The 25,254-nt window shown below is 38.2% G+C and overlaps 1 protein-coding gene across 4 annotated transcripts in view; it reads right to left on the bottom strand.

Moving 5' to 3' along the window:
- Positions 1-300: 300 nt before the first annotated feature.
- Positions 301-25,254, bottom strand: part of LAMB3 (laminin subunit beta 3) — a 162,752-nt gene continuing 137,798 nt past the window's right edge. For all 4 annotated transcript variants that reach the window (XM_063450913.1, XM_063450922.1, XM_063450931.1 and 1 more), the window contains 12 exons: positions 23,681-23,877; positions 23,168-23,264; positions 21,224-21,593; positions 20,571-20,731; positions 19,583-19,788; positions 17,581-17,784; positions 16,438-16,582; positions 11,174-11,381; positions 9,733-9,874; positions 9,379-9,555; positions 7,693-7,846; positions 301-966 (listed from right to left, as the gene is read on the bottom strand). In XM_063450913.1, the coding sequence (XP_063306983.1) occupies positions 830-966; positions 7,693-7,846; positions 9,379-9,555; positions 9,733-9,874; positions 11,174-11,381; positions 16,438-16,582; positions 17,581-17,784; positions 19,583-19,788; positions 20,571-20,731; positions 21,224-21,593; positions 23,168-23,264; positions 23,681-23,877 (2,198 nt within the window). In that variant the 3' untranslated portion in view covers positions 301-829. The remainder of the gene's footprint in view (positions 967-7,692; positions 7,847-9,378; positions 9,556-9,732; positions 9,875-11,173; positions 11,382-16,437; positions 16,583-17,580; positions 17,785-19,582; positions 19,789-20,570; positions 20,732-21,223; positions 21,594-23,167; positions 23,265-23,680; positions 23,878-25,254) is intronic.

The following is a 25,254-nucleotide window of genomic DNA, read 5'->3' as shown; positions in this document are numbered from 1 at the left end:
CATGTTCTCCAATATGGATTAACTTATATATCGGAGTCCACACGTTTCATTTAAATTTAAATCAATAGAAATTACTTTCTCGAGGCAGGGGTACTTAGAAATTTGATTAGACCAGCAGGGATACTTCTCCGTAAAAGGTTAAGAAACACTACTTTAAATATACCCTCTACATTATAGATAGCAGCTAAATACTGCTCTGCTTATTTGTCTTATTGGCGGTACTTCCATATTTATTGACATTAAAATATTTTTATCTTGTTAATTACTTCCGTGGCAAAAAGAACAGCAATAACAAATAGCCTGTGTGGGGAATCTCTTTATTTTTATCAAATACACATTAGGAAACATTTAGCAATGTTAATAAATAATATATATGTATATAAAAAAATACAGCATTGGTTTTAAAAGCACCAAGATTTTAACAGCTATGATGGCAGAATAAAAGTATCACGTTGGACTTGGAATTGTGGATGTTTATGGATCAGGGTGTGGAAATAGCATAAAATATCAGTCACCGTTGTCTAATTGTTTGTTTAAATGTTTAATGGAAGGTACTATAATTGCATCACAGCTGAAAACACTAACTCTTTATAAATAAACAAGGATAACTGTTTTTGTAAACATATCTGACAACAAGATCAGGAACGAGATTGCAAAATTGAACCCTTTTGTTATCACAGCTCTATCTGATGTAGATCGCTTAGGCAGTTAAATAAATGCACTCAGTTTTATTCCAGAACATCAGTCGCGCAGTGGAAATGTGCACAGCCCTTCTAAATGCTAGGCACATACTGCAATCATTCAGAGAGATGGAAGTGCCCATGTTGCCTTATTTGCAGGTTGCGTAGAAATGTGCTTTTTCACTGATGTGATCTCGGATGCTGCTGACCTCTCCTTCCAAGCCCTCCAGCTGTGAGAATTTGATCATCAGAGATTGTCTGCCCTCTAGTAGCTCACTCTCAATTTCTAAAGGAAAGAAAAAAAATAACAGACCTTAGAAAGAGGTAATGGGTTTGGAGATTATCCCACGGTGTTATGAATTCTGATAAATTCAAAATATAAGGCAACTGAATATATGTAAACAGTCCTTGTTAATGTGTTGTGTTACAATCTATTTTACCAAGAATGGTGTGTTTTCAAGGGATACAAAAGACAGCAAGATAGTGACATGTTTTCTAATATTTTCCGTCGGACAGGAAATAGCACCATAATTAGTGGTAGTAATGTAGTATGTAGTAACTGTCTCAAAATGTTGATTATTCATTGATAATACAATTTTTTTTTTAATTCTTTATTTTTGAAGCGCATTTTCAATTACATCGCAAGGTTATGACATTTAGCTGATTACAGGGATAAACACAAATACATACTGGTGTGGAAAGATTAAATGTTGCGCTTTTTTTTTTTTTTTTGGATGCATGAGAAATAAACAGACTTGTCAGATAAGTCGTCGTGGAGTCGAAGCATGAGTTAAGGTAGCATTGACATAGGTAAACGTAGTCTAACAGTATAATAGCTGTAACACAAGAGGTCTATAGATAGTGCGCTGACCTGCATTAGTTTAAGTAGGCAAGATGGTAACTAGGTCATATATTGCTAGGTAAACAGGCTGAAACGTAAGTCTGGACTTGGGACCTGAGAGGCTACAGGAGTACATATATACAGACTAGCATATGGTAAACAAGCTTAATGTATTGTGGAGAATACTGACATTCTGTCTAGGCATATACATATACATTTCTAGTACAGGCTAACCAAAGGTCCAGGCTTAGTTCCTGAGAGGATGCGTAGGTAAGAGAAAAACTGTGCTAGTTATCAAGGTCGTTGGAATTTTGCAAAGTCCTGTTGTTAAAGCAAGCTTCGCTTGTCTAGAGTGTCCACTCCATGTTAGCTCAATATCAGCCGGGCGATGGTCCGTGGTGGCTTGTCGGGCGTCCCGTCTGAATATCGTGCTGCCCGCCAAGATGGGACAGAAGGTTTGACGACTCTGGAAGTAGTTGTAAGTGCTGTCCCTCCTCCATCGTAGGGGCCCATGGGTTTAGTGTGGTAATAGAGCGGGCATAGTGAGGCTCGCCAGGACTGCCTGGGTGGTCTTAAGGCCCGTGCTGTGCTGTGAAGTAGGCGTTTTGCATCTACCAAGTCCGGGTGTGCCTTGTGGCTGGTGGCAGAGTTAGTTCCTGTCGGCTGGGTAAACCTGCATAGGGGTTGCTCCGTGCTGCCTTGGGTGGTCTGGTTCTGTGCCGGGCTTGTCGGTCGGCTGTCCTCTTGTGTGCTTGGGCTCTGGCATCGCCGCGATTGTGCCCTGGCCGGCGCTGGAGTAGTGTGCCATGAGGATCCCACCCGACCGGCTGCTTTGTGCAGGTATGTGATAGCTGCCCTGCCAGAGCCTTAGCTATCGAGTGGGGGTGATTGGCGTAGCGCCCGTCGCAGGCTGGTGTGTCCGTATTTGCCGCCATTTTAGTGGAGCCGTGTTGTGTGGATAGCGCGGTGTCTGGCGCAGTACAGGTTGCAGGATGTGGGCCGGGATCACCCCCACCGGCCCGGGGGGGGGGGGGGGGGGACGGAGCCCTGGTTGCACTTCCATGGGGGTCCAGCACGACACAGTCGGGCAGGATAGCGGGGCGGCGGCCGTCCACCCCGCTCACCGCCTGAGTAGGCCTCATCCCGTGGGGACGACTGGTTCTTCTTCGAGGGACTAAAACACCTAGTTGCAAGCCTCTCCTCTCTGCTAGTGCACCCCTGTGCGTCGGACCACGGCTGCAGGTCGTCGATCGGGCTTAAAAATAGCTTTGTTAGAGGCTTAAGGTTCCAATAATGCAGGAGCTGTTGGTGTATGCGACCGTTCAGTTTGGCGGTCAGGCCCCGCCCCCCATTGATAATACAATTTTAACTAGATTTCATTTAAAAAAAAAAAATTTACAAAAAGGCATCCATTTTACAAATTAGAGCTATCAAAACGAACAGTTTATTTGAATCCTTGAAGGCTCAGTAAGGCTCAGGTAGAATATTATACAATAAGGAGAAACCGCTATAAAACTAATGTGCTAAGTTAATTTACCAGAAGCCAATATCTAGGCAAAGAAAAAACAGATTCTGAAAAAGATACTATACAATATTCTAATTGAAATAGTAATATATGGTTGTTTTACAGTTTAATTAAATAAAACTATGACACTGTATACTGTAATCTAGATGTTAGTTGGTTAATTCAACAGGATGATCTCTCCAAGTTACCTGCTCTATACCAAGCCACCCAGTCTCTTACTAGTACCACCCCAGGCATGTGTTGCATGCTCAATCCGCATTTAAGTTCCCGTGTCTCTTCACCCAAATCCCACGTTTGGTTATTCATCAACATTACCAGTTTATCCCTAAATTGCTCTATAACCTTCTTGTATGAGTTTTTGCTTTGTAAAAGTCAAGTATGGACTGGCAACTCAGAGAGACCATCGTGTCAGAATAACCAACGGACATCCAGAACCTGATCCATTGTTCAAGAGGAGACTAGGAACTTTGTCTCCTGATAGGAGATTCTATATGCTCCAACCTACCTTGTGGACCATTTCATCTGAATTACCAGCATCAATTTTTGGACTTTTAATGGACTTGCTGAAAGTTTAGCATGTTATTGTTTTAGTTACATTTTGATACAACCATATTTTATTGTAAGATTAAGTGACATGTGACACGAAACGCGTTAGGCGGCTGTTCTGGGAATAATGTGCAAGCCAGGTATGCTGTGTATTTATACCGCTCTTCTAAATATATATTTGTAAAAAAGACGGTATTCACATAATTGGAAAGTGTTGGCAGGCAATCCACACTTTGCAACATTTAATATATATCGGAATAAACCAACCCCTTCTTTTGGAGTGAGTGTTTAAAAGTGTAATTCATTTAAATATCCGCTGGCTTTTTGTTGCAGTCCTTATGAGTTCCAGGATTTCTTATTACTATTTCCTATTCCTTATAACTGTAGCATGTACAACTATATATTGCAGCTTCAATTAGAAGACTGTATGGTATCTTTTTTATAAATGACCCTAGCACATTTGTGTTTCTGGTGGTTTCTCCTTGTTCCTATATATGGGAGCATTGCATGGTTATTCCTTACATGTTTAGAGCGACATTTAGTCAATATTGCCTTTTTCACTAGTTTTAAATGATTTTCTTTTTTTCTCTTTATTTTATTTTATTTAAATAGCTTCTGTTGTGGACTTTCTTCTTCTAAATACACGTAAAGTAATCGAGATAAATCCCTGCCCCTTGTTACAAATTGTCTTTAGAGCCTTACACCATGCACTGCCTTCTTCTACCAGCACAGTCTCATAATATGGATCTAAATATGGACAATGGGGATTATGTCTCAAGCATGTTGAGTTCTGAAAAGTGGTCTAAAGTAATAAAAGTGGAGCAAGTCACATTGGAAACCATTGGAACCAGCAGGCATGTCCCTTTGGTGACTTTGCCCATTTTTTATATTTGCATCACTTATCAGAACAAGCATTTACTAAACATAACCCTAAAAATGTTTTCCTTATGAAGCAATGAAAAATATATATATATTTTTTTTATGAACATAAATTTCTAGTAAAATGGAATTATTAAAAATATCTTAAAGTTGTTTTTAATTGTTCAGAAGATATTTGTATAGATTTTAGGCTCTAAGGATTAAAGATTGAATAAAGTCAGCATGATATCATATAAAACGCTGTGTACAGGATATCGCCACATCGTACACTCTGGGACTGGCTGGCTGCATCACCCAAACAAGCCCGCATCACTGGTGGCTTCAGTGTTCCATTAAATCTGTATGCAGAGGATACCAATACTGAGATAATCAGGAGATTTTTTTTCATCAAAGACTTGGCAGTTTAATGCTACGCTGAGCAGAAGGAGCATTATGACTGTTTCAGAGCTAGCATATTGCCAAGCGTGTCTGCGCGGCTTGTATAAAATGAGTGGGCAGCTGCAGGGAGAATAACATAAAAACAAGAGCGTCATAACCTTCCATTCAGTATCTTGCTTCCATAGGAATAGTAACCAGCTATTCACAATCATGGCATAAATTTATTAACCCATCAGTCGGATTCAAGAACTGCACTGATTCTTAGCTGTTTGGTTTCCTTACAGTTTTTTAAACCCTTCATAATGGAGCAAGTAGCTATTTTACTTGAATAGGGTTGCAGGGTTAACCATTTTTTCCTGGACAATTCTTCTTAATGTTCAGTATTTAAAACATACTGCCCTGCAATATGCAAAATGCATGGACTGCAGGAAGAAGATCTCTTCATTAATGAAGGAGGGATCACAGAAGAACTATCTTGATTAGTCATTCAATTATGTGAATTCTGCACTTCAACAGACTCTTTCTATGTGCTATCCATTGGCATAAATAAATTGCATGTGAACAGAAAAATATGGTGGTTGTAGTACCTGCTGTATCTAACTGAACTGGGGTGGTATGTCACCTAAACCGTATCTTAACACAGTATTAATAAATCACTGAGAAAAGACCCTTTCTATATGTCTCTTGCATGCAGAGGTCTTCGAATAAGGTGAGGGTTTGTCCTATCACTCCTCCAACCACATGCGCGGATTTGTATGTATCAGAAGAAATCTTTCAATGCTGTAAAGCTTACTAAGGAGCTCTTGTCCGACAGGTACATGTATCGTTGTACCCCTGCATCCTCTATATTCCCAAATCCCTGCAGCGCATCCTTGGAGGGAAGTCTCTATTCCTGAGAATAGACAGGCTCAGAGACATAGATTTGTCTATATTTACTTTGTAACCAGATATATGGCCAAAGATTTCAATCACATCAAACAGCAGAGGTAAGGATTACAAAGGAACCATAATCGTGAGAACAATGTAGTCAGCATATGCCACGACCATCGTTATGCCGTTGACAAGAGGATGCTCTCTCATCTTCTGGAGGAGTGGCTCCAGGGATAAGGTGAACAACAGAGAAGAGATAGGGCATCCCTGTCTTGTCCCATTATAAATATGGAACAGGGAGGGACCTGCTCTTAGGAGAACTAGCTGAGCCAGCTTCTTTAAATTGATGGGGGAAAAGGCCCAGTGTAATCTAAACAAGTATGGCCTTTCAACTCTGTCATACATCTTTTCTACATCTAAAGATAGGAACAGAGAAGGATTTTGAGTGGCCATCAGCCCTCATGTTTTGTTCCACACCAGATTAACAACCCTTTTTGTATTTTCATATAATTAGCATTCTGGGGTGAATCCCTCTTGATCCGGAGTAATTCGTTTTGGAAGCAAAGGATTCAATCTAAAACTTTTGAGTCAATATTAATTAAAGATATGGGTCTGTAACTGCTTAGTTTAGTAGGGTCATGCACTTTTTTTGGTAATAAGATGATGTTGGCCAAAGTTATCTCTGGTGACAGAGAGTCACTTTTCATAACATCATTAAATAAAGTGATCATGTGGAGAGTTCTTAGAATGTTTTATAACATAAACAATTGAACCCGTCCAGACCTGGGGCATTGTTATTTTTCAATGATTTTTCAATCATATAGCTAATGAAATTTCTGTAATATGTAATGTATGCTTCAGAGCGTTGTGTATATTGGGGAGAGACAAAAAGAGGTTAAAAATATATGTAGCTAATCCTGTTGGCCTTGATTTTTAATCGAGGGCTCAGGTGAGTGATTATATAAAGACTGGAGAGTTTTCTATCTTTTTCCCTGCACCTCTCACTCCCACTGTTGATTTAGGTTGTATCCGAGGGACTCAAGGGAGTAATAGTCTAGCTAGGAATGTGTCCATCCTGTTCGCTTTTTTGAAGAAGACCCCTCGCGACCAAGTAATCCTGCATGCTACCTCATCTAGGAGGATATGTTTAAGTGATATTACAGACTTCCTTTAGGAAGTTATGGTCAGATCAGTCTTGATCTTGTTTTCTCATTTGCATGTACTGCCCCTACCTTATTGTAATGGATAAATAAAGTTAACAATACTAGGGCCATGGAAGAGCAACACTGGTCAACCACGGGACATAGGGACATATATACCAAAATCTGGGCTGCTTTGGTCGAGTGTTGACGATAACAAGACGTTACATCGAACGTGACTACCAACATTGGTTGGCATAATAATACATAGATACCTATCCTACTTGACCTCCTCCCCCATCACTCTGGCAACATTGTCACCTTACCAACAGACCCAGACCCAGACCAATCCCGGTGTAGGTTGGATGACATACCTTCTGATCAGTGCTTTCCGTACTCTCTCCAGAGATTTTAGGGATAGCCGAGGAGATGGCATACAACTAAGTCCCCCAATAATTTTTCTTCCTCCCTGCTTTGTGGCCAAAGCAGATGTTTATTGTTATGTACTATGCTATTTATGATTTAATTTGTTTATTTAAACACTTTGTGTTTAATGCTGTGTAACTTTTTTTGTAAATAAATATGATGCAAATGTGGATGGAAATTATAGGCAGACCTTGTGGAACCCAACAAGCTTATTATGTACAGTGTTTTACACTGACAACCTTTTAAAAAATGTACCATGTCAACTTTTACGATTTTTTTCTATTATTCTATGTATCCAACCACTTGTATGCTTACTTTTATACAGTCAATAAACACAAATTAAACAAAAAAAAACTACAACCACATTTAAAGTTACATATCTAATATACCCCTTCTGTAATGGCTTACCAGTCATCCGGCTCATTATATCCATAGACTCCTGGAAAAGTCGATCAGCCTCCTCTTGGATGCTAGAAACCTTTTCTCCCTGAGCTCCCAGGTTCGACGTCGTACCTAAGCGACTCTTTAAGAGGGCATATTTTTCTTTCACTAACTCCAGGCCCTGCAAGAAAGAATAGCAAACCATTTTTCAGTTACATATAACCACAAATTGCATACACATGATTATCCATCACTAGATCACTAGATAACTATTCAGATGTGTAACAAGTAAAAAATACATTATTAACCATGTGAAAGACCATTTAAGAAAAGCAGAACTTTGTTATGGTTTCCAAAACAGTGAATTAATAAGTTTGGCATCAAGTTCAAAGATCTATGTTACAAGATGTATTTTTGTTTCCAATCGTAGAGGTGAAATGCATCATGTGCTGCCTGTCTGTTGACATTTTGTTGAGAAGATTTATGGTTCAGATAAGAGGATGTGTGCTATAGAAGCTGTTCTATATACACAGACATGTTAAAGTATATTTTCGTAATACACTCTGTTAAAACTGCTTTATGGCCGTTTTCACTTCAGATTGCTTGTCAGTGTATTTACTTCACTATAATCTTGCCTTTGCTTGTCTTACATACCAACCCCAAAGTTCTGTACTTTAGCTGTAATATGATTCCACAATATTTACTTAAAAGTAGGGCCAGCATATACAAGGACTTTTAATATTATGTCTACTAGTCCCCTAAACTTAAGAAAAGCTGTATTTGTAAGTTGTGAAAAATAAAATAAAATTGTCTTGGTCGCTTTTTTAAATATTTTAAAGATAGAATCTTTATAAAAGACTCATAATGGCTGTATTGGAATTTCAATGGAATTCCAACGCATTCAAAATACATCATGAGAAAAATAGGGACTACTTTGTTTTATGTGCAAAGTCCAAGTTGACAATAGGCGGTACTTTTGAAAATACCCACAGACCCACAGCCACCATTTCCCTGGACAAACTCTTACAATGTGCCAGAAGATGCCACAGACCCCTGTCCTGTACAATTGTAGAGTGAAACAGAGATACAGTGCAGCAATAGTGAAGTGCCAAGAGCTAAAGAAGGAAGATGGTGGCACCCTTGGGTGGAGAGAATCAGCCTCAAAAATATGCAAAGGTTCCTGAGAGAGCTACTTTAAATGGAGAAGTGCATCCTGCAGCTGGACACCTCCATTTTAGCTCCATCAATCATTGTTATTAGCACCTGAAGTCAGCATGAAGTCAATGTTTCTCTTTCTCTTTTGTGTTTGTAAAGACGATTTAAACATTGTATTCATTGGTGTAATGTCCCCCCTTTGATCCCCAGTGCTTGAATACCTGAACCTAGATTTGATTGCCCTGTAAGCATCAGACTTTATAATATATATACAATGTTCTAATGATTAACGTTCTCCACCATCAGTATTGCGTCTACGTATTCACAATAGGCCTGGCTTGTCTTATTAACCTTCCATCTACGAGTCATGCATCTCACCCAGAATGCAAAAATGAAATCTCTTCTGGTAGCACATACACCACATAGTGCATTGTGCTTTACTAGGACATCTTGTAAACCTCTTTAGCAGCTCTTTCATCCTTTTCCAAAGTATTAATTTTAGGGTTGGATAAGTCAATATTGCTCATTGAACAGTCATAAAGTAAATGACATCGGTACCTGTTGTGCATCTTCAGCCTTCCCTAGAGCCCCCAAGGCTGCCTGCTGCGCTTTCCCTGCCTGTTGTCGGCTTGCTGTTGTTTTTTGACGCAGGTTCTCCACTTGCAAAGTGAAGTCCTGGAGTTGGCCTTGAACGTCTGTCAGCCCTTTTTCGGCAGGGTCAAGAACTTGCTGGATCTGAATACAGAAAAAAATATTAATGACTACTGAATGACTGAATATATTAAGGTATAGACCAGGAGAGAATTCTGTCTTCTACCAGTGCAGTAATAGAAATATGTGACTACATTTTTTTTAATTAAAAACATAAAAATAAATAAATGTGTCAATATTAGCAGTCACTATGAGTCTCACCTCTTCCATACGATCCTGTATCTGTTGTAAAGCAGAACTGGAACCTCGAATCTTGTCTTCAGCTTCCAGAAGGGCTGTCTTTGCAGTGCCTAAATTCATGATCACACCATCTACATCACCCTCAACATCCATGGCTTTGTTCCTAAATTGAAAAACAGTTTCTTAGAACTGGTTTAATGAATGCAGTACAAAGTGAGAATTCACGGAGGTCTTAACATAGCATACTTTTACGGTATAGTACTGAGCTTATTATAAATTATTTATTAAACCTAAATGTATTACTATACCATTGATCCATTACATAGCTTTCACAAATGTCCATGGACTTGTTTTCATCATAATGTGGCACATATCGGTTTTCGATTCCCTATAAAATTTGTCTTTTGTATTTTTTGTTATCTTTTTGTGTGTGTGTATATATATATTTGAAGATTTGGGAGTTACAATTCACATTTGCCTTTGCCACAAATGTCAGGATTTCCCCAAAAATCTCCTTGCTGGCATAGTGTTATTCAGTAGTATGGTATATTAAAGGTCCAGAGAAACTAGAATTCCATGCATATTTTTGTATTTTATACTCATCTAAAATAGTGAAGATTCTGAATAAGAAAATGAAAGTTCTTGTAATGAAATGCCAGCATATTGCCTTGTGTTAGATTAAGCAAGTGTCTGTAGCAAAGCAGTTAATCTGGTTAATGCTTCTTTCACAGTCTGGAACACAGGGAGCACAAAGTTATGGCAGTGTCTGTATTACCATCAAGGTCAAATGTGTTTCTCATTTAAGTTACAATCATCAAAGACTAGATGAAGGGCAATATAAACATAACACATGTTTACAAAGAAAAAAAGTAAACATAAAAATAAAAAAACGAGCCGTCACATTATTTTTTTTCCTATTCAACTTTTATACACCAAATATGTGGAGGGCAAGATGTCCTAGGCAAATTTGGTAACCATCGTGTAATGCCAAGTGTGTCATACAGATGTATGGATACAGACAGTGTGGTGGACTTATTAGTGGCCTAGCTTCATGCGAAGGACTTGCAAACATGCATATAACTCTGACACCTGCAGTGCAAGAGTAAATCGAAAAGCTCAATAACTACATATTTATATAGCTATAAATGTACAATGTCTTTTAAGTTTGTAGCCAGGGGCAGTCAAGGTGCCTGGCAGAACATGTATATGTTTCATATATTTCAACGTAAATGAAGTTAAGTCCTCCATGTCCATGGCTTTCCACCTGGACTGTGTGTGATGTTGTGTCTGCGCACTTAGATCATGATCAGCCATCAAACGGCTATCAGTGTAAAGCAGTGTGCTTCTGCCAAGTTCATCAGGTAACATTTCGTCACCTAGACCTTATAAACATTTCTAACCCTGTGCTCTTCTGCATTGGATGAATATGAATATAGCTCAGAGTCAAAAGCTAGAATCCTACCGTGCCAACTCAGCCTCGCCCTGAAGTTTCTTGGCCTTAGCAATGTCATCCTTGGTCTGGGATAAAACGGCATCCATGTTGGGCAGTTTGCCTGCTATGCTGCGGATCTCATTCATCTTTCTCAGGATGGTGGCAGAGTCGGCAGGTAAGCTGAGGGATAAGACGTAGTCGCTGACCTCCTGAATAGTGGCTGGATTGGTCATTGGGTCTGAAAAAAAGACATTCATACGTGATTCAGTTCGGACATGCCCATTGATGCAACTCATACAGTGTTCCAATATTCATCCAGTTGCTTCCACCATACTCCCTAAATCGCTCTCGTCTTCATCTCACTTTTCGTGTTTCAGTTAACATCCTGGCTCACCCTCCCTGAATATTAGAGTCAGCCAGGGCTTCTCCTTGCACAATCTGCAAAGTTTCCTCCTGTTTTTTTTTTTTTTTTGGGGGGGTTTGCATACCCTTTCTCCTTTTCATATCAGACCTATTCCTGTGATTCTTTTTTTATAACCTGTCTATCGTTTTATCTTCAGCTCTGCCATGTTTTCCATAAGAGTCAATGTAACATTAATGGAGACATATGAGCTTGAGTTGGTTACAGTCAATGATTCCTCATCAATGAATTACTAAATGTATAGTTTACAATAAACATCTATACATTACGCTATCTTTTTATAATATACAGATCACTGTGGACATATACGGTTATCTTTTTTTGTCTGTAGGTCTATCAATTGCCTTGTGTGCTGTTTTTGTCTGCTTTGTGTTCTGTGGCTTGTGTATGTACTTCTGTCTTTGATGTAACTACAAGAACTGTGCAATATGTCTTTCTACCCAAGGCTGTCAACCACTTTTAATTTATGCTCCTGTTAAATTAACAGGAGGATGGATTAACAAAATCTTCTTTTTTTAAATAAAAGAGGCGCATATAATTAATGCAGGGGTTAACATGCTTAGCACAGAATCATTTTACACAGTACCTGTACTATTAACTATGTGTCTGGAGTTTCTATCTTACATTATCTGGAGCCCTATTGCAGAACATTTCTGATTGCAGGGAGACAGAATTATCACACAAATTAGCACACACTGTGTTATTAATTAGAGAAGGGCTAACGCAGGATACACTACTGAATTAGGGTAAACACATGGATCCTTTAACCTGCTAATTTTTTATCATTGAATTCATTACGTTCTCTGTGAATATTTCTTTTTTGGAGAAGCACATCTATCGTTTGCCTAGCACAATAGATACTATTAAACTGTACTCTGTGTTCTCTATACATGCAATTTTCAAACATGAAAATGTGTCTCCCTTGAAATAAATCTCTCCTACCGGGCTGCCTTTGTATGGTCAGATCGCTTTGTTCCAGGAAATGATGCACGGTGCCCAAAGCAGGCCATTAACCTGTGGCTTGTAGAAAGCGCACGTGATTGTACAATAATACCTGTCACAGTATTGTTAGATGTGGAAAAATGCACTACATTGTACTACATCTCCAGTTCCTAAGCTAATGCATATAGTCTACATTGAAACAGAATGTACTAAGTTCCACTGAGAAAAGGTCAGCTGACGGCCAACTTGCAAAACTAAGGGCAAAATATCAGTCTAAATGTTTGTCTGCTCTCAAAAGACCATTTTATACATCATCCTATAGATGTTTAAATATTAGTACTGTATAGGGGCATTCGATTCATGTCCCTACCTCCTAAGTCTGGCCCTAGTGGACAGCCTGCGGAGTAGCTGAAAACAAGCATAGTGGACAGGTTGGTTGAACGTTGTTTCAATAAACTGCTACCAGTTTATTCAGCAGTTCCATTGTTTTATATGATGATTTATTTTTTTTATTTTTCTAATGTTTACAATTTTATTGAAGTTTTTGAAAAATGCAACTACAAACAGTAGCAAAGTGCACTGAAATACAGGTAGTATGTCTGACAAGAAAAATGAAGTGTCTCTGGTGTTACATAATCTAGTACAGTCTAGTACAGTACAGCTCTGACCCCTTGCTGTATTAGTAGATGGTATGCAAGGCCCATGACCTCCCGATACATACATCCGGTCAGTATTAAACATTGCCCTGATCACACGGACTTTACCCAAACATGTGAAGGTCTGGTCAGACCTTGACATGTTTGGGTAAAGTCCCAGTAATATTCTATGGGACATGGTTTCATGTATGTGAGTGGCATCACGGCTGTTCAGTACAATAACTGCAGCTGGGTGCAGAGATACATATCCCCAATCAGACCCAATAGACCATATTTAGAAGTTCTTAATTATTGGAGTTTCTTCCTGGTCCAGGAGGAGTTTTTTCTGCTGGCTTGTGATTTAGCAGTAGTCGCAGGAACTTTACAGGCAAGTATCTTTTTTAGTTTACCTTTATGTATTTTTTTCCATAATTTTATATCATGCACTATATATATATAACACATTAATGATTCACTTCCAACCTACATGGTCCATTTAATGTACCATAATACAGTTTAGTGTAATTAGGCGTTGATCTTGAGCGCCCCCTTCCAATGACTAATAATACAGGTCAACAATGTTATCCTGTCAGATTATGAATATGATAAGCTGACATTGTGAAATGTCAGCAGCCTGCTTTGCTGCTCAGCTCTGTAGTATGATTAAGAGTCTGCACAGGAAGCACCTGAACGTGAGGCACGTGGAAGGAGCAGACTACGATGCAGGTCTCAGACAGCTCGTGCAGCGGCAGAGTGTGTAAGACAATGTTGCGTGGTCTGCTGGCTACAAAACTGGTGAAGCAAAGAAAGCAGTTAAAACTTATTTTGATCTTTCCTTTGCAAATAATAGCTCTTAGTTTGTTAAAAAGAAAAATTGGTAAATTACTGGACAAGATGAGTAGAGAGATATGCAATGGAGATTTTTGCCAAGTTATAAAAGTGGTGATTGTTGGGAATTCAAAGTGAATATTAAATTTTAATCCATAAAATACTCAAATTAGAATAATTATTCAAGTAAGCTTTGTTTCAATGCACTCAGAATTCCCAATAATTCACACTCAGTGAACTGAATCTTTAGTTCTTTTTATTTATAGAAACATAGAATGTGACGGCAGATAAGAACCATTCGGCCCATCTAGTCTGCCCAATTGTCTAAATACTTTCATTAGTCCCTGGCCTTATCTTATAGTTACGATAGCCTTATGCCTATCCCACGCATGCTTAAACTCCTTTACTGTGTTAACCTCTACCACTTCAGCTGGAAGGCTATTCCATGCATCCACTACCCTCTCAGTAAAGTAATACTTCCTGATATTATTTTTAAACCTTTGTCCCTCTAATTTAAGACTATGCCCTCTTGTTGTGGTAGTTTTTCTTCTTTTAAATATAGTCTCCTCCTTTACTGTGTTGATTCCCTTTATATATTTAAATGTTTCTATCATATCCCCCCTGTCTCGTCTTTCCTCCAAGCTATACATGTTAAGATCCTTCAACCTTTCCTGGTAAGTTTTATCCGGTAATCCATGAACCAGTTTAGTAGCCCTTCTCTGAACTCTCTCTAATAGTATCAATATCCTTCTGAAGATACAGTCTCCAGTACTGCGTACAATACTCCAAGTGAGGTCTCATCAGTGTTCTGTACAATGGCATGAGCACTTCCCTCTTTCTACTGCTAATACTTCTTCCTATACAGCCAAGCATTCTGCTAGCATTTCCTGCTCCTCTATTACATTATCTGCCTACCTTTAAGTCATCAGAAATAATCACCCCTAAATTCCTTTCCTCAGATCTTGAGGTTAGGACTCTATCAAATATTCTGTACTCTGCCCTTGGGTTTTTACATCCAAGATGCATTATCTTGCACTTATCCACATTAAATGTCAGTTGCCACAACTCTGACCATTTTTCTAGTTTACCTAAATCATTTGCCATTTGGCTTATCCCTCCTGGAAACTCAACCCTGTTACATATCTTAGTATAATCAGCAAAAAGACATACCTTACCATCAAGACCTTCTGCAATATAACTAATAAAAATATTAAGGAGAATGGGTCCAAGTACCGATCCCTGAGGTACTCCACCGGCGACAAGCCCAAACTTTCTAATATACTACATTGACTACAACCCTCTGTTGCCTGTCACTCAGTCACTGCCTTACCCATTCAACAATATTGGAATCCAAACTTAAAGATTGCAATTTATTGATAAGCCTTCTATGTGCAACAGTGTCAAAAGCCTTACTGAAATCTAGGTAAGCAATGTCTACTGCACCACCCTGATCTATTATTTTAGTTACCCAATCAAAAAAATCAATAAGATTTGTTTGGCATGATCTCCCTGAAGTAAACCCATGTTGTCTCTGATCTTGAAATCCATGTGTTTTTAGATGTTCAACAATCCTATCCTTTAACATGGTTTCCATTACTTTCCCCACTACTGAAGTAAGGTTTACTGGCCTATAGTTGCCCGACTCCTCCCTACTACCTTTCTTGTGAATGGGCACAACATTCGCTAACTTCCAATCTTCTGGGACTACTCCTGTTAACAATGATGGGTTAAATAAATCTGTTAATGCTAGTACACCATCTGTTTTGCTAGTACACCACTAAGCTCTTTTAATAACTTTGGGTGTATTCCATCGGGTCCCATTGACTTATTTAACTTTACTTTTGACAGTTGAAATAGAACCTCTTCCTCTGTAAACTCACATGTAATAAATTACTCATTTGTCCTTTTTTCTAACTGAGGCCACTTTCCTTCATTTTCATCTGTAAATACTGAACAAAAATATTCATTGAGGCAGTTAGCTAGACCTTTATCCTCTTCTACATACCTTCCTTCTTTTGTTTTTAATCTAACTAATGCTTGTTTTACTTTCCTTTTCTCATTTATGTATCTAAAAATGTTTTGTCCCCCTTTTTTTACTGACTGTGCTATTTTCTCTTCTGTGTGTGATTATGAAGCTCTTTTAACTTGCTTAGCCTCTTTCTGCCTAATCTTATAGATGTAATAAGCTATGGCGCTTATTCACTGAACCAGATATTATAGACTATTGACAGGAGAGTTAAAGATTTTTACCAAAACAGATAAACTGGAGAATTCTACATCTCCTATTTTCAGCTATTTTGGCCTAAAAAGTGATATCCCCTGGTCAGTTCTGCATTAATTTAGTAATAAACCTTCTTGTTCTTTTTTGTCTCTGGTATTACAGACTGTTGTTGCAGTGTAAGGAGTGCAGTTGTGTTTACATTAAATGTTGCAAAGATGAATAACTCGGGATATATTGCAATGCTGACCTGTTAAGAAGTCCCTCACTTGCTGTATGAACTGGCGGGTGCTCCCCATATGTTCATCCATGCGTCCTCTGGCCCTGGTCACTTGCTCTGTCAAATGCTGAGCACCATCTTGGATCTGATTGGCGGTTTTCTCGGCTTCATTAATCTGTGAATATAACATACACGTAGCGTTATTCACTAATGTATCATTTGCTGGGAAGTCAAAGTGGATGTCCAATGTTAAGCCAACAGTAGGAGCTGTCCAGAATGAGAATACTTTTGTTATATTAGGTGGCATACCTCCTAACAGTAAAATTTGGTGCAATAGTCTGATTTAGGGATTTTGATGTTGAGCTACAAGAGTAGTTCTGTAGTGCTGTACACATGGGCAGTCCTTAGTGGGGCTGTCCGATGCAGCTATCAATGCATCTAGCATACATGTCCGCTAAACTAACATGCTACCATCTATGGCCAGTATTGCTTCTTTTCTTGGTAGTCCCACCCACTAATTGACATGACCTCTGTCCTGCCAAAGACACTTTTCTTCATTCCTAAGAAGAGCCAATGAATTTCACCAAAACGTGGAAGAATTTGATATATTTTTTTACATAAAGTTCTATTTTATAAAAGACAAAGGAGACTTGTCCAGAGTCATTTGGGTGACCCAGATAAGTGTCAAATGATTAGAAAACTGTTTGACTAGGAGAGCCTAGGGGAATTTCTGGTACCATAACCAAGATGGTACCAGAACTATTATAGTGGGCTTTAGACGTTAAGGTGTCTAGACTGCTCTTTTAAAATGTAAAATAACACAATGCAGGAAACACAAAATTGTCCAACCTTACACAGTTTAGTCTTGCGAAGTAGTTAACTATTTTCAAAACAACATCAAAAGCTTCAAATAAGAACTTTTATTGAGAGACCTTTTGTTGAGAAGATTCAATGTATTGACTATAGAGTTTTACTGTGAAATGCCGTACTTAACACTTTATAACACTGTGTAGCTAGTGTACCTTAATCCTGTGTTTTATAACATGTTTCTATCCACGAACCACTATTAACCACTATTAACCTATATTCCCACCAGCTCCTTAACTGATAGAAATGCTGCTTGATTGATTTACATAATTTAGTGGATTATAGAAATGCTGCAAGTTACTGTACCATCTGCATGTTCTTTTGAAGTTGAGTGTTGAGCTCCTGCAGATCCCGGGCTGTTTTCTCTGTATTCCTGAGTGCATTTATAGACAAAGGAAATGCTCCCATGCATTGGGATCCCACCTTACAGAGTGAGTTGTTGTTCCTTTGGCAGACTGTGCCAAGGCAATCGTCTGGAGTGCAAGGTTCGTTTCTCACACCTTCACAAATCTAAGAATACAACACATAGGACTCATGATGTTACAAGATCTTGCTATACTGTACTTCGGGTGCAACTAAACTTATATATAAATAAAAATCCTGAAATCAGAAAGAGACCACATTGTATAATAGTGATGTAGAGTGTGAATCTAGTCAAGTAAGATTTAATTGAGAATGGAAGTATTTCCATTGTAATCCCACCATGGATTCACACCAAGGAATCACACCACAGGTTCTTAAACTTTTGGTGACCATTTTTTTAATTAATAAATTGATTCATTTTTGAATTGTAAACTAATATATACGACAATAAATTCTCAAAGTCAGAGCACTGGGAAAATGGTGTCTACAGTAAACAATCTATAGCAGTTATCTTGAGGCTGACAAATATCACTGGTTTATACTGTTACAAATTTCGTAATTATCCTTACTCTGGCTTTGTAGACATCTTTTAGTTGAAATTTTTCTTTTAGTTTAGTTTAAGTAAGATTTTTTTTTGCCTCCTGTCTAGCACAATGGTGGCCAACAGGTAGATTCCCATCTGTCATACATCTCCCACGATGGATTGCCAGCTGAGGATCTACCATTTGCCCATCCTTGCAGGGTTTTATTTGTGTTCAGGCGTTTGTAAGTTAAAATGTAAAATGTAAGCATGTTTTTGTATGTGTGTGAACATACGGGTCTACTTGTGTGTAGTGTTGGTATTTGAATACAATTGTGTTTATATGTACTAATGCCACTTGAAAACAGTTGCGTTGTGTACAGTGTGTTTGAATGCAGGGGTGTGTTTGTATGTAGTGTTGATGTTTGATTTCAACAATGTGTTTGCATGTAGTGATGGTGTTTGATGGCAAGAGTGTGTTTGCATATAATGTTGGTGTTTGATTTCATGTATATGTTTGTATGTAGTGTTGTTGTTTGAAGGTGAAGGCTGGTTTCTATGCACATATACACACATGCAGCCAAATACACACAGTGACACAAACACACACTAGCACACACACACATATATACTAGATACACACATATATACCCACTCTGACACACACACACACACACAGATACACATACATACAGATACACATGCAAACTGACACACATACCCGTACACATATACATACAAAAGTCAAAATTTACCTATTCCTAGCCACCACCTGCTTCCATATCTTTTGGGTGCAGGAGGGTGGCTTGCTCGGCTGTCTGAGGGGGATGGGAGTCTGAGCCTGGCTCTCTGTCTGCAAAGCTCTACATACTCTCTCTATCTCTGTGCCTCTTCCTTCCTCGCAGCCCACGCGGTGTGTAAGCTGGGAGGATGTGACAGGTAGTCACTTCCATCCAGCAATGGCTGCCAACATTAAAGAGGCCTGGTCGTGCTGCTAAACACACGCAGTAGTTCCGCTAGGGCTCTAAGCAGATAGGAGCTGCTTAAGCCGGGCATCTCAGCCTCCCCCAGAGGTTGATGGCCTACAATTCCCAGAGGTTCATTAGAATAGAAAAGAGGTATAGAGGGATTTGGGCCGAAATATGGACTGTTCTTTTCTAAATTGGGACACTTGGGAGGTATGATATTTGGACAAATTCACAAATTATGATTTTTCTATCCTGTTTAGTGGAAGGGTGTAATTAATGGTAGCTATAAGTGTTAGATGCAAGAAACCCTACCTGCTTGGTAGCAATATATACTAGTTTCAAAGCAATTATTAAAAGAAATAAAATCTGTAATGGACTTGCCTATATATCATTACACCAGGAACCCATGCATTAAAGAATGTTACTAATATAGTTGAAAAGCTCCCCCAGACATTACCCTGTTAATGGTGGGAGTGAGATTTGGGTAGGACAGCTCATCTTGAAATGTTTCCAGATCATACAGTGCATCTCGTGACTTCCCTTCCAGTCTCTGTGCTTCTCTCCTGCTTTCCCGAGACTGGGACACAATGACTCCCGCAGCAGCTACCCTCTCAGCAGATTCAAGTGATGATTGGTAGGCACTGCTAACAGACCTAAGCAAACCTGAAGGAGATAAAACATACCATGTATAGGACCTTTTAAAAGTCATATCTATCTATCATTCTTAGATAGCTCTATGATTACATGTTTTAGTGTCACTAGGTGACGCACTATATCCATAATTATCTCCATTAAAAACTTTGGAAGACAAACTACCATATCATGTGTTTCCTATACTCCACCAATTCAAGGAGCATAGATGGACAGGACTAGTAAACACTCTAGAATAGTCTATAATTTTATTTTGAATATACAGAAAAAAAAAATGATCTTATTTAAAGTGATCAAATTAGATCAAGCATTTATAGAAATTCATATATATATATATATATGTACAAATAACATAACACTTTAATTGCTGCAGTGCATTTAATGTGTTGCTGAACGAAAATTTTATGAAGGATACAACTCTTTTTTGAGGCATTTAACACTTCGCCAGTATTATATGGCAACAGGAGCACAAACGTACAATACATTTTGCTGCTCGCAGCGATGTTGCTCTGCAAACCTATATAAATAAACACCAGCCTCTGCAAACTGATTTTTTTTTGGTGGCTTCTATGTCCCCATGCTACTAGTGATTTCCTAAATCATCAAAAAAGACCCAAAGCTATAAACCTGTTTCCCCCTAAGTTAGTTAGTGAAATTTGCAGTAAGTGCCATTCCTATACAAATCGCGAGTGTACGTTTCATAAAAATATTTTTTTTACTTTATCAATGCTTGAACTTTGACAAAAATCTTGCTCAGAGGGAACACAGCATATAAGACATAATAAATGGTCTACCTGAAGAATCTGCTGTAGTACTGTTTCCTTGCTGTGCTTTTTTGCTCTGGTAAATTAGATTAATGCTGTTAAACTCAGCTCTCAAAGAATTTAAGTCAGATGTAAGAGGCTCGATACTCTCTGCTGGTGGAAGGTCCGGGTTTAGCTGTTGAACTTCTCCTCTGTATAAATCCAAAAAATAAACACAATAAATGTCAATGGATTACTTGCAATCTTTTCATTAACATGTCCCCATACAGTCCATAGTGTTTACAGAATACAAGTAAAAATATATCATACATACTTTGGTATACACAAAAATAATTTATGTATATGGCGCCCAAAGTGTCTATATGAACAGGTGCAAAATGTCCCATACAGTCACAATGAGCACAAAAAATATACAGAGGAACTGCACTTAAAGAAACAACTAAAGAAGTAAAAAAAAAAGTAATAACTTCAAAAAGCATTTATTTTGCATAAACAAACCTGTGGTAAAGTATCACTTCTATTTCGATAAACGAACCCATCAGGAATGAAAATAATATACTTTCCTAAATTTATCCTAATTAAATCAACAAAATGCAATATGCATAAAACATGGAAACAACAAAAAAATCTAATGATGAATCGAAGATTGTTATTTAGTGAAGTTCACTTTGAATGTGTCTTACCTGATTTTTGCGAATTGGCTCTCCGCCTGTGAAAGTTCACTGTCTGATATGCTCGATCCACCGAGAATTCCCTGGATGCGCTGAAGTTCAGCTTCTACTCCAGCCATCCGTGGTCCAAAGCGTGGATCTGTCTCCCATCCCTGGCCTGTGCTGGTGTTCCGAAGAGCTTGCATTTGATACCCCAAGGTTTTAAATTCATGGTCATAAAAATTAAAGCAGGAATGACAGGCTACACAATTAGGGAATGTGTCACTGTAACCACGTTGGCACAAGTCACAACGAGCTCCTACAAAACCTGGCTGGCACAGACATTGACCTGTTGCTTTGTCACATCCAATGTCCACTGTCCCCTGGAAGTCACAATTGCAAGCTACATAACAAATAGAGAACGTTAAACAGAAATTAGTACTAGGAACTTATGCATTTAGCCCTACAGACATATTAATATAGCACCTTCACTGCAGCCAGAGATACACAAATAACACAGCCCAATAACGTAAAAATCGTTAGCAGTTATTGATGAAACTGCAGTGTTTTTGTAGCACTCTGCAACAGTGAGGTAACAAATGCACATAACATACAGATGAAGAACAACACATGTTCATGAGTATCATTATCATTATTGCAGCCCAAGCTGAGGGATTCAACTATCAGATCTGCAGCTGCGCAGCCCAACGAACCTCTGCCAGTGATTTTCCACTGGTATATGTTCTAGAGAGATGGAGTTTGCCAATCAGTAATGGAACGCTAATGTTCTACAGTGGTTTTATAGAAAAAATACATGATTATTAATTAAGCTGGTTACACTACTTTCTTTTGATGTCGTCTGTGACATATGTTTTAGGGCAGGGAGTGTTCAGTTGTTTAAATTACAGACAAGTAAATGATGATGAGCCCTATGTTCATTTTTTTTCGATGTAGCTTTTAAGTATTATTCAATCTGTGTATAATCCAGTGCTTCTCCCATTATATAAGGAGGACATCATTTTGCCACTAGGGTAGCCTGACCCACCATTAACAGGCAACTCTGATCTCCAACAACCTAGTCATTAAAATATTGTCGTTACATGTTGAATATGTGTAACCCTGTGTAAATGGATTTTAATCATTCATATCTTGCTATTATTACACTCTCATAATTAAATGATATTGTCTCCACAACACAGTGGAAAGAGATGGGACTCTATACTGGAGAAGATCGGGGTTCACCAGACAAGCATTCATGTTTTTAAGATTTTCCCAGATAATAAATTTAGTTTTTCCATCATATTACTATAAATATTTCATAAATCCATATCTGAACAAAACCCTTAGTTTTTGTTTTAAGTCTATAGATTTTATTTTCTGTTATTTTCATGCAGAAACAGCAAAATACAGAGATGGAAAATGTGCAAAACGTGCTTGTAAGTATGCCTACGTTTCGAGAATTACAAGAACTGGCAAAGTCTGTACTTTGAACACTCTGCCTGGTGATGGTGTGGAGAGTTGAAGGGCAATTGTCAGAAGGATTATATATGTTCCTGATGAAAGTCTGAAAGGACTGAAACGTTGATCTTGGATGTTTTAACTATTTGTCATTAAACTTTGGACTTTAAATCCGTGAGTGCAACCTTCTACTTATATCTTTTGGATTATATATGTTGATAGAACACAATTAAGTGCATTAGCAAAATAATTGAATGTGTTGGATGGATGGTTAAAAGTGGGATGGTTTGTGTGTTAGTGAATGAGATGGGGTGGCAAACCTTCCATATTAATTTTTTTAGCAATCGAACCAGGTGACAAAATGAATGGTGATCAAAGCGGCATTGTTTATGAAGTATTTTAAAAGGCAAACAAATGTAAGTACTAAAATGTACTTTGTTTTATATTTATACTCTACCCAATATATGACTCCCAATATTAGTAAATGAGCAATATGCTTGTTAAGTGGTTGTTACAAACCTCTGCATCCAGTTTGCAAGGTTCCATACATCCTGTCTGGGCATTCTGTACATAGACGGCCTCCAAAGCCCTCCCTGCAGAGACATTGTCCTGTGACCTGAGAACAGAATAGAGATGAATTACCTTGCTTTTGTGTAAGAAGATGTACTTCTTACGAGGCTATAATTTCTCAATCATCACATCCACATGGTGGATTTAAAATACGTGGGACCATATTGGTTCAGTGGTCAAAGGGACATTTCCTTGTGTGTCTCAGGAACTTCCTGTTTTATTTGGGACCATAACAATACATTTTTACTGAATTAGAATAATTGTACCTGACATTTGCTTTAAATCGTTTGTGCTTATTTCTACACAATTTATGTTTCTAAATTTTCAGTTGTGTGTGTATTGTTAAACATTTATTTTTAATATTCTATGACTGTTCTCTTTCCAGCCTAGTGGCTTATCTAAAGAGCAATGTACAATGTCACCTTCCTTGCTCTCCCAAACTAACCTAAGACATAATTCTACCTGGTTACACTGGAGACTGTAAGAGTTCCTGGGATGGCAACCACACAGCTGGCATCCCCTCCCACTCTGATAGTTCCAGTGGTGGGTGGCACACTGGTCACAACGCTTTCCGGTGACATTGGGAAGACATCTGCACTGGCCTGTCTCATTGTTGCATTGTTGGTCTGCCTGTGTGCCTTGTGGGTCACAGTCACATTCTAGAACAAAAGGAACAGACATAGAATGGTTAATTGATAATCAGTAACTCTTGGCCCACTTCAGCACAACTAATCCATACATTAAATGTATAATGTCATTCGGCGCAGTAAAAAACTGGAACTCTTACCCAACTCCAACAGCCCTTTTAAATTCCATCACTCCACATTTTATTGCATTATCAGCAGTAGAACTTTGTTGCATTGAGGACAAGATGTCCTGCAAATACACTGTTCACTTTTGCACATTCAGAAATACTTATTAATATAAGACACATAAGCACACACAGACCCCGACACACATGTATTTATTTGCTTATACAGGTAAACAAAACATGTACACACATAACATTCATGCATATACCCATATAGAGAAAGCCAAAGTCTACGTGTGAAATCCATTAAACCTTCTCTGGATGCTGCCAACCACCATTTTTTTGTCATTTTACTTCGCACTAAATAAAAGTTCTACATTATTTTGGGAATTTTCATGTACTGCATATTTCACATGGCAGAGTGCTGCTGTGAAAAGGATAACTGTGCCCTTGTTATTGACAAACTCGTCTGTTCAGTTGAAATGCAGATCTTCCTAGACTCAGAACCTCTGGGGTAATAATTAGTTTCACTTTATCCCCAGGTTGCTATCAATTAATAGCAACCAGCCACAAACACCAATTAGGCATTCCAGGATTGTGGTAAGATAGCTCACTGGTGATTGCTCCATCTGCAGTATCTTAACACAATACTATTAATACAAATAATAATAACATCTAGGTTGATTTTGAAAAAGCTTCATGGAAATATATTTTGATGTTAATATTGTTAGAACAAGTAATGTAATAATTTTATTTGAAATGTGAACATATCATGTTTTTTTTTTTTTTTTTATTAAGATACATAGAAAAGTTGCAAAACATGCTTTTTGTATAAACTTAATCTGATGAAAAGCGATCTAACCACCTAGCCTACAGACCACTATTGTGTTGAGAACATTAAGGTCATAATGTTAACACACTTGGAAACAGAGCTGTACTGCCCTCTACTGGGCATTACTGGAACTGTATACCCCATCACATTTACCTGAAATGTTTTACAGATTCTTCAAAATATATCTCAGCCTATATTGTTTTGTGTTGATGGTTAATGCTGTTTGCAAGAGCATTTCTAGATGATTAAATGCAGAATGTGTGTGTTCATATGCATGGGTGTGCTGTTCATACATTTGCAGTCATGAACTTTAGCTTGCACATGTTTTCTTATCCAGTAATATCTAAACAGCTAAGCATTAAAAAAAAAAAAAAAAATGTAAAAGTGTTTTAAATCTCTGACGTTGAAGAATTAGTGACAGAAATATTTAAAGCTATTCAAAGCCATCAAATC

This window comes from Pelobates fuscus, chromosome 1, assembly GCF_036172605.1.
Source record: "Pelobates fuscus isolate aPelFus1 chromosome 1, aPelFus1.pri, whole genome shotgun sequence".
NCBI classification, from domain to species: Eukaryota; Metazoa; Chordata; class Amphibia; order Anura; family Pelobatidae; genus Pelobates; species Pelobates fuscus.
The sequence above is the reverse complement of the archived record's forward strand: the minus strand, read 5'-3'. Positions and strand labels throughout refer to the sequence as shown.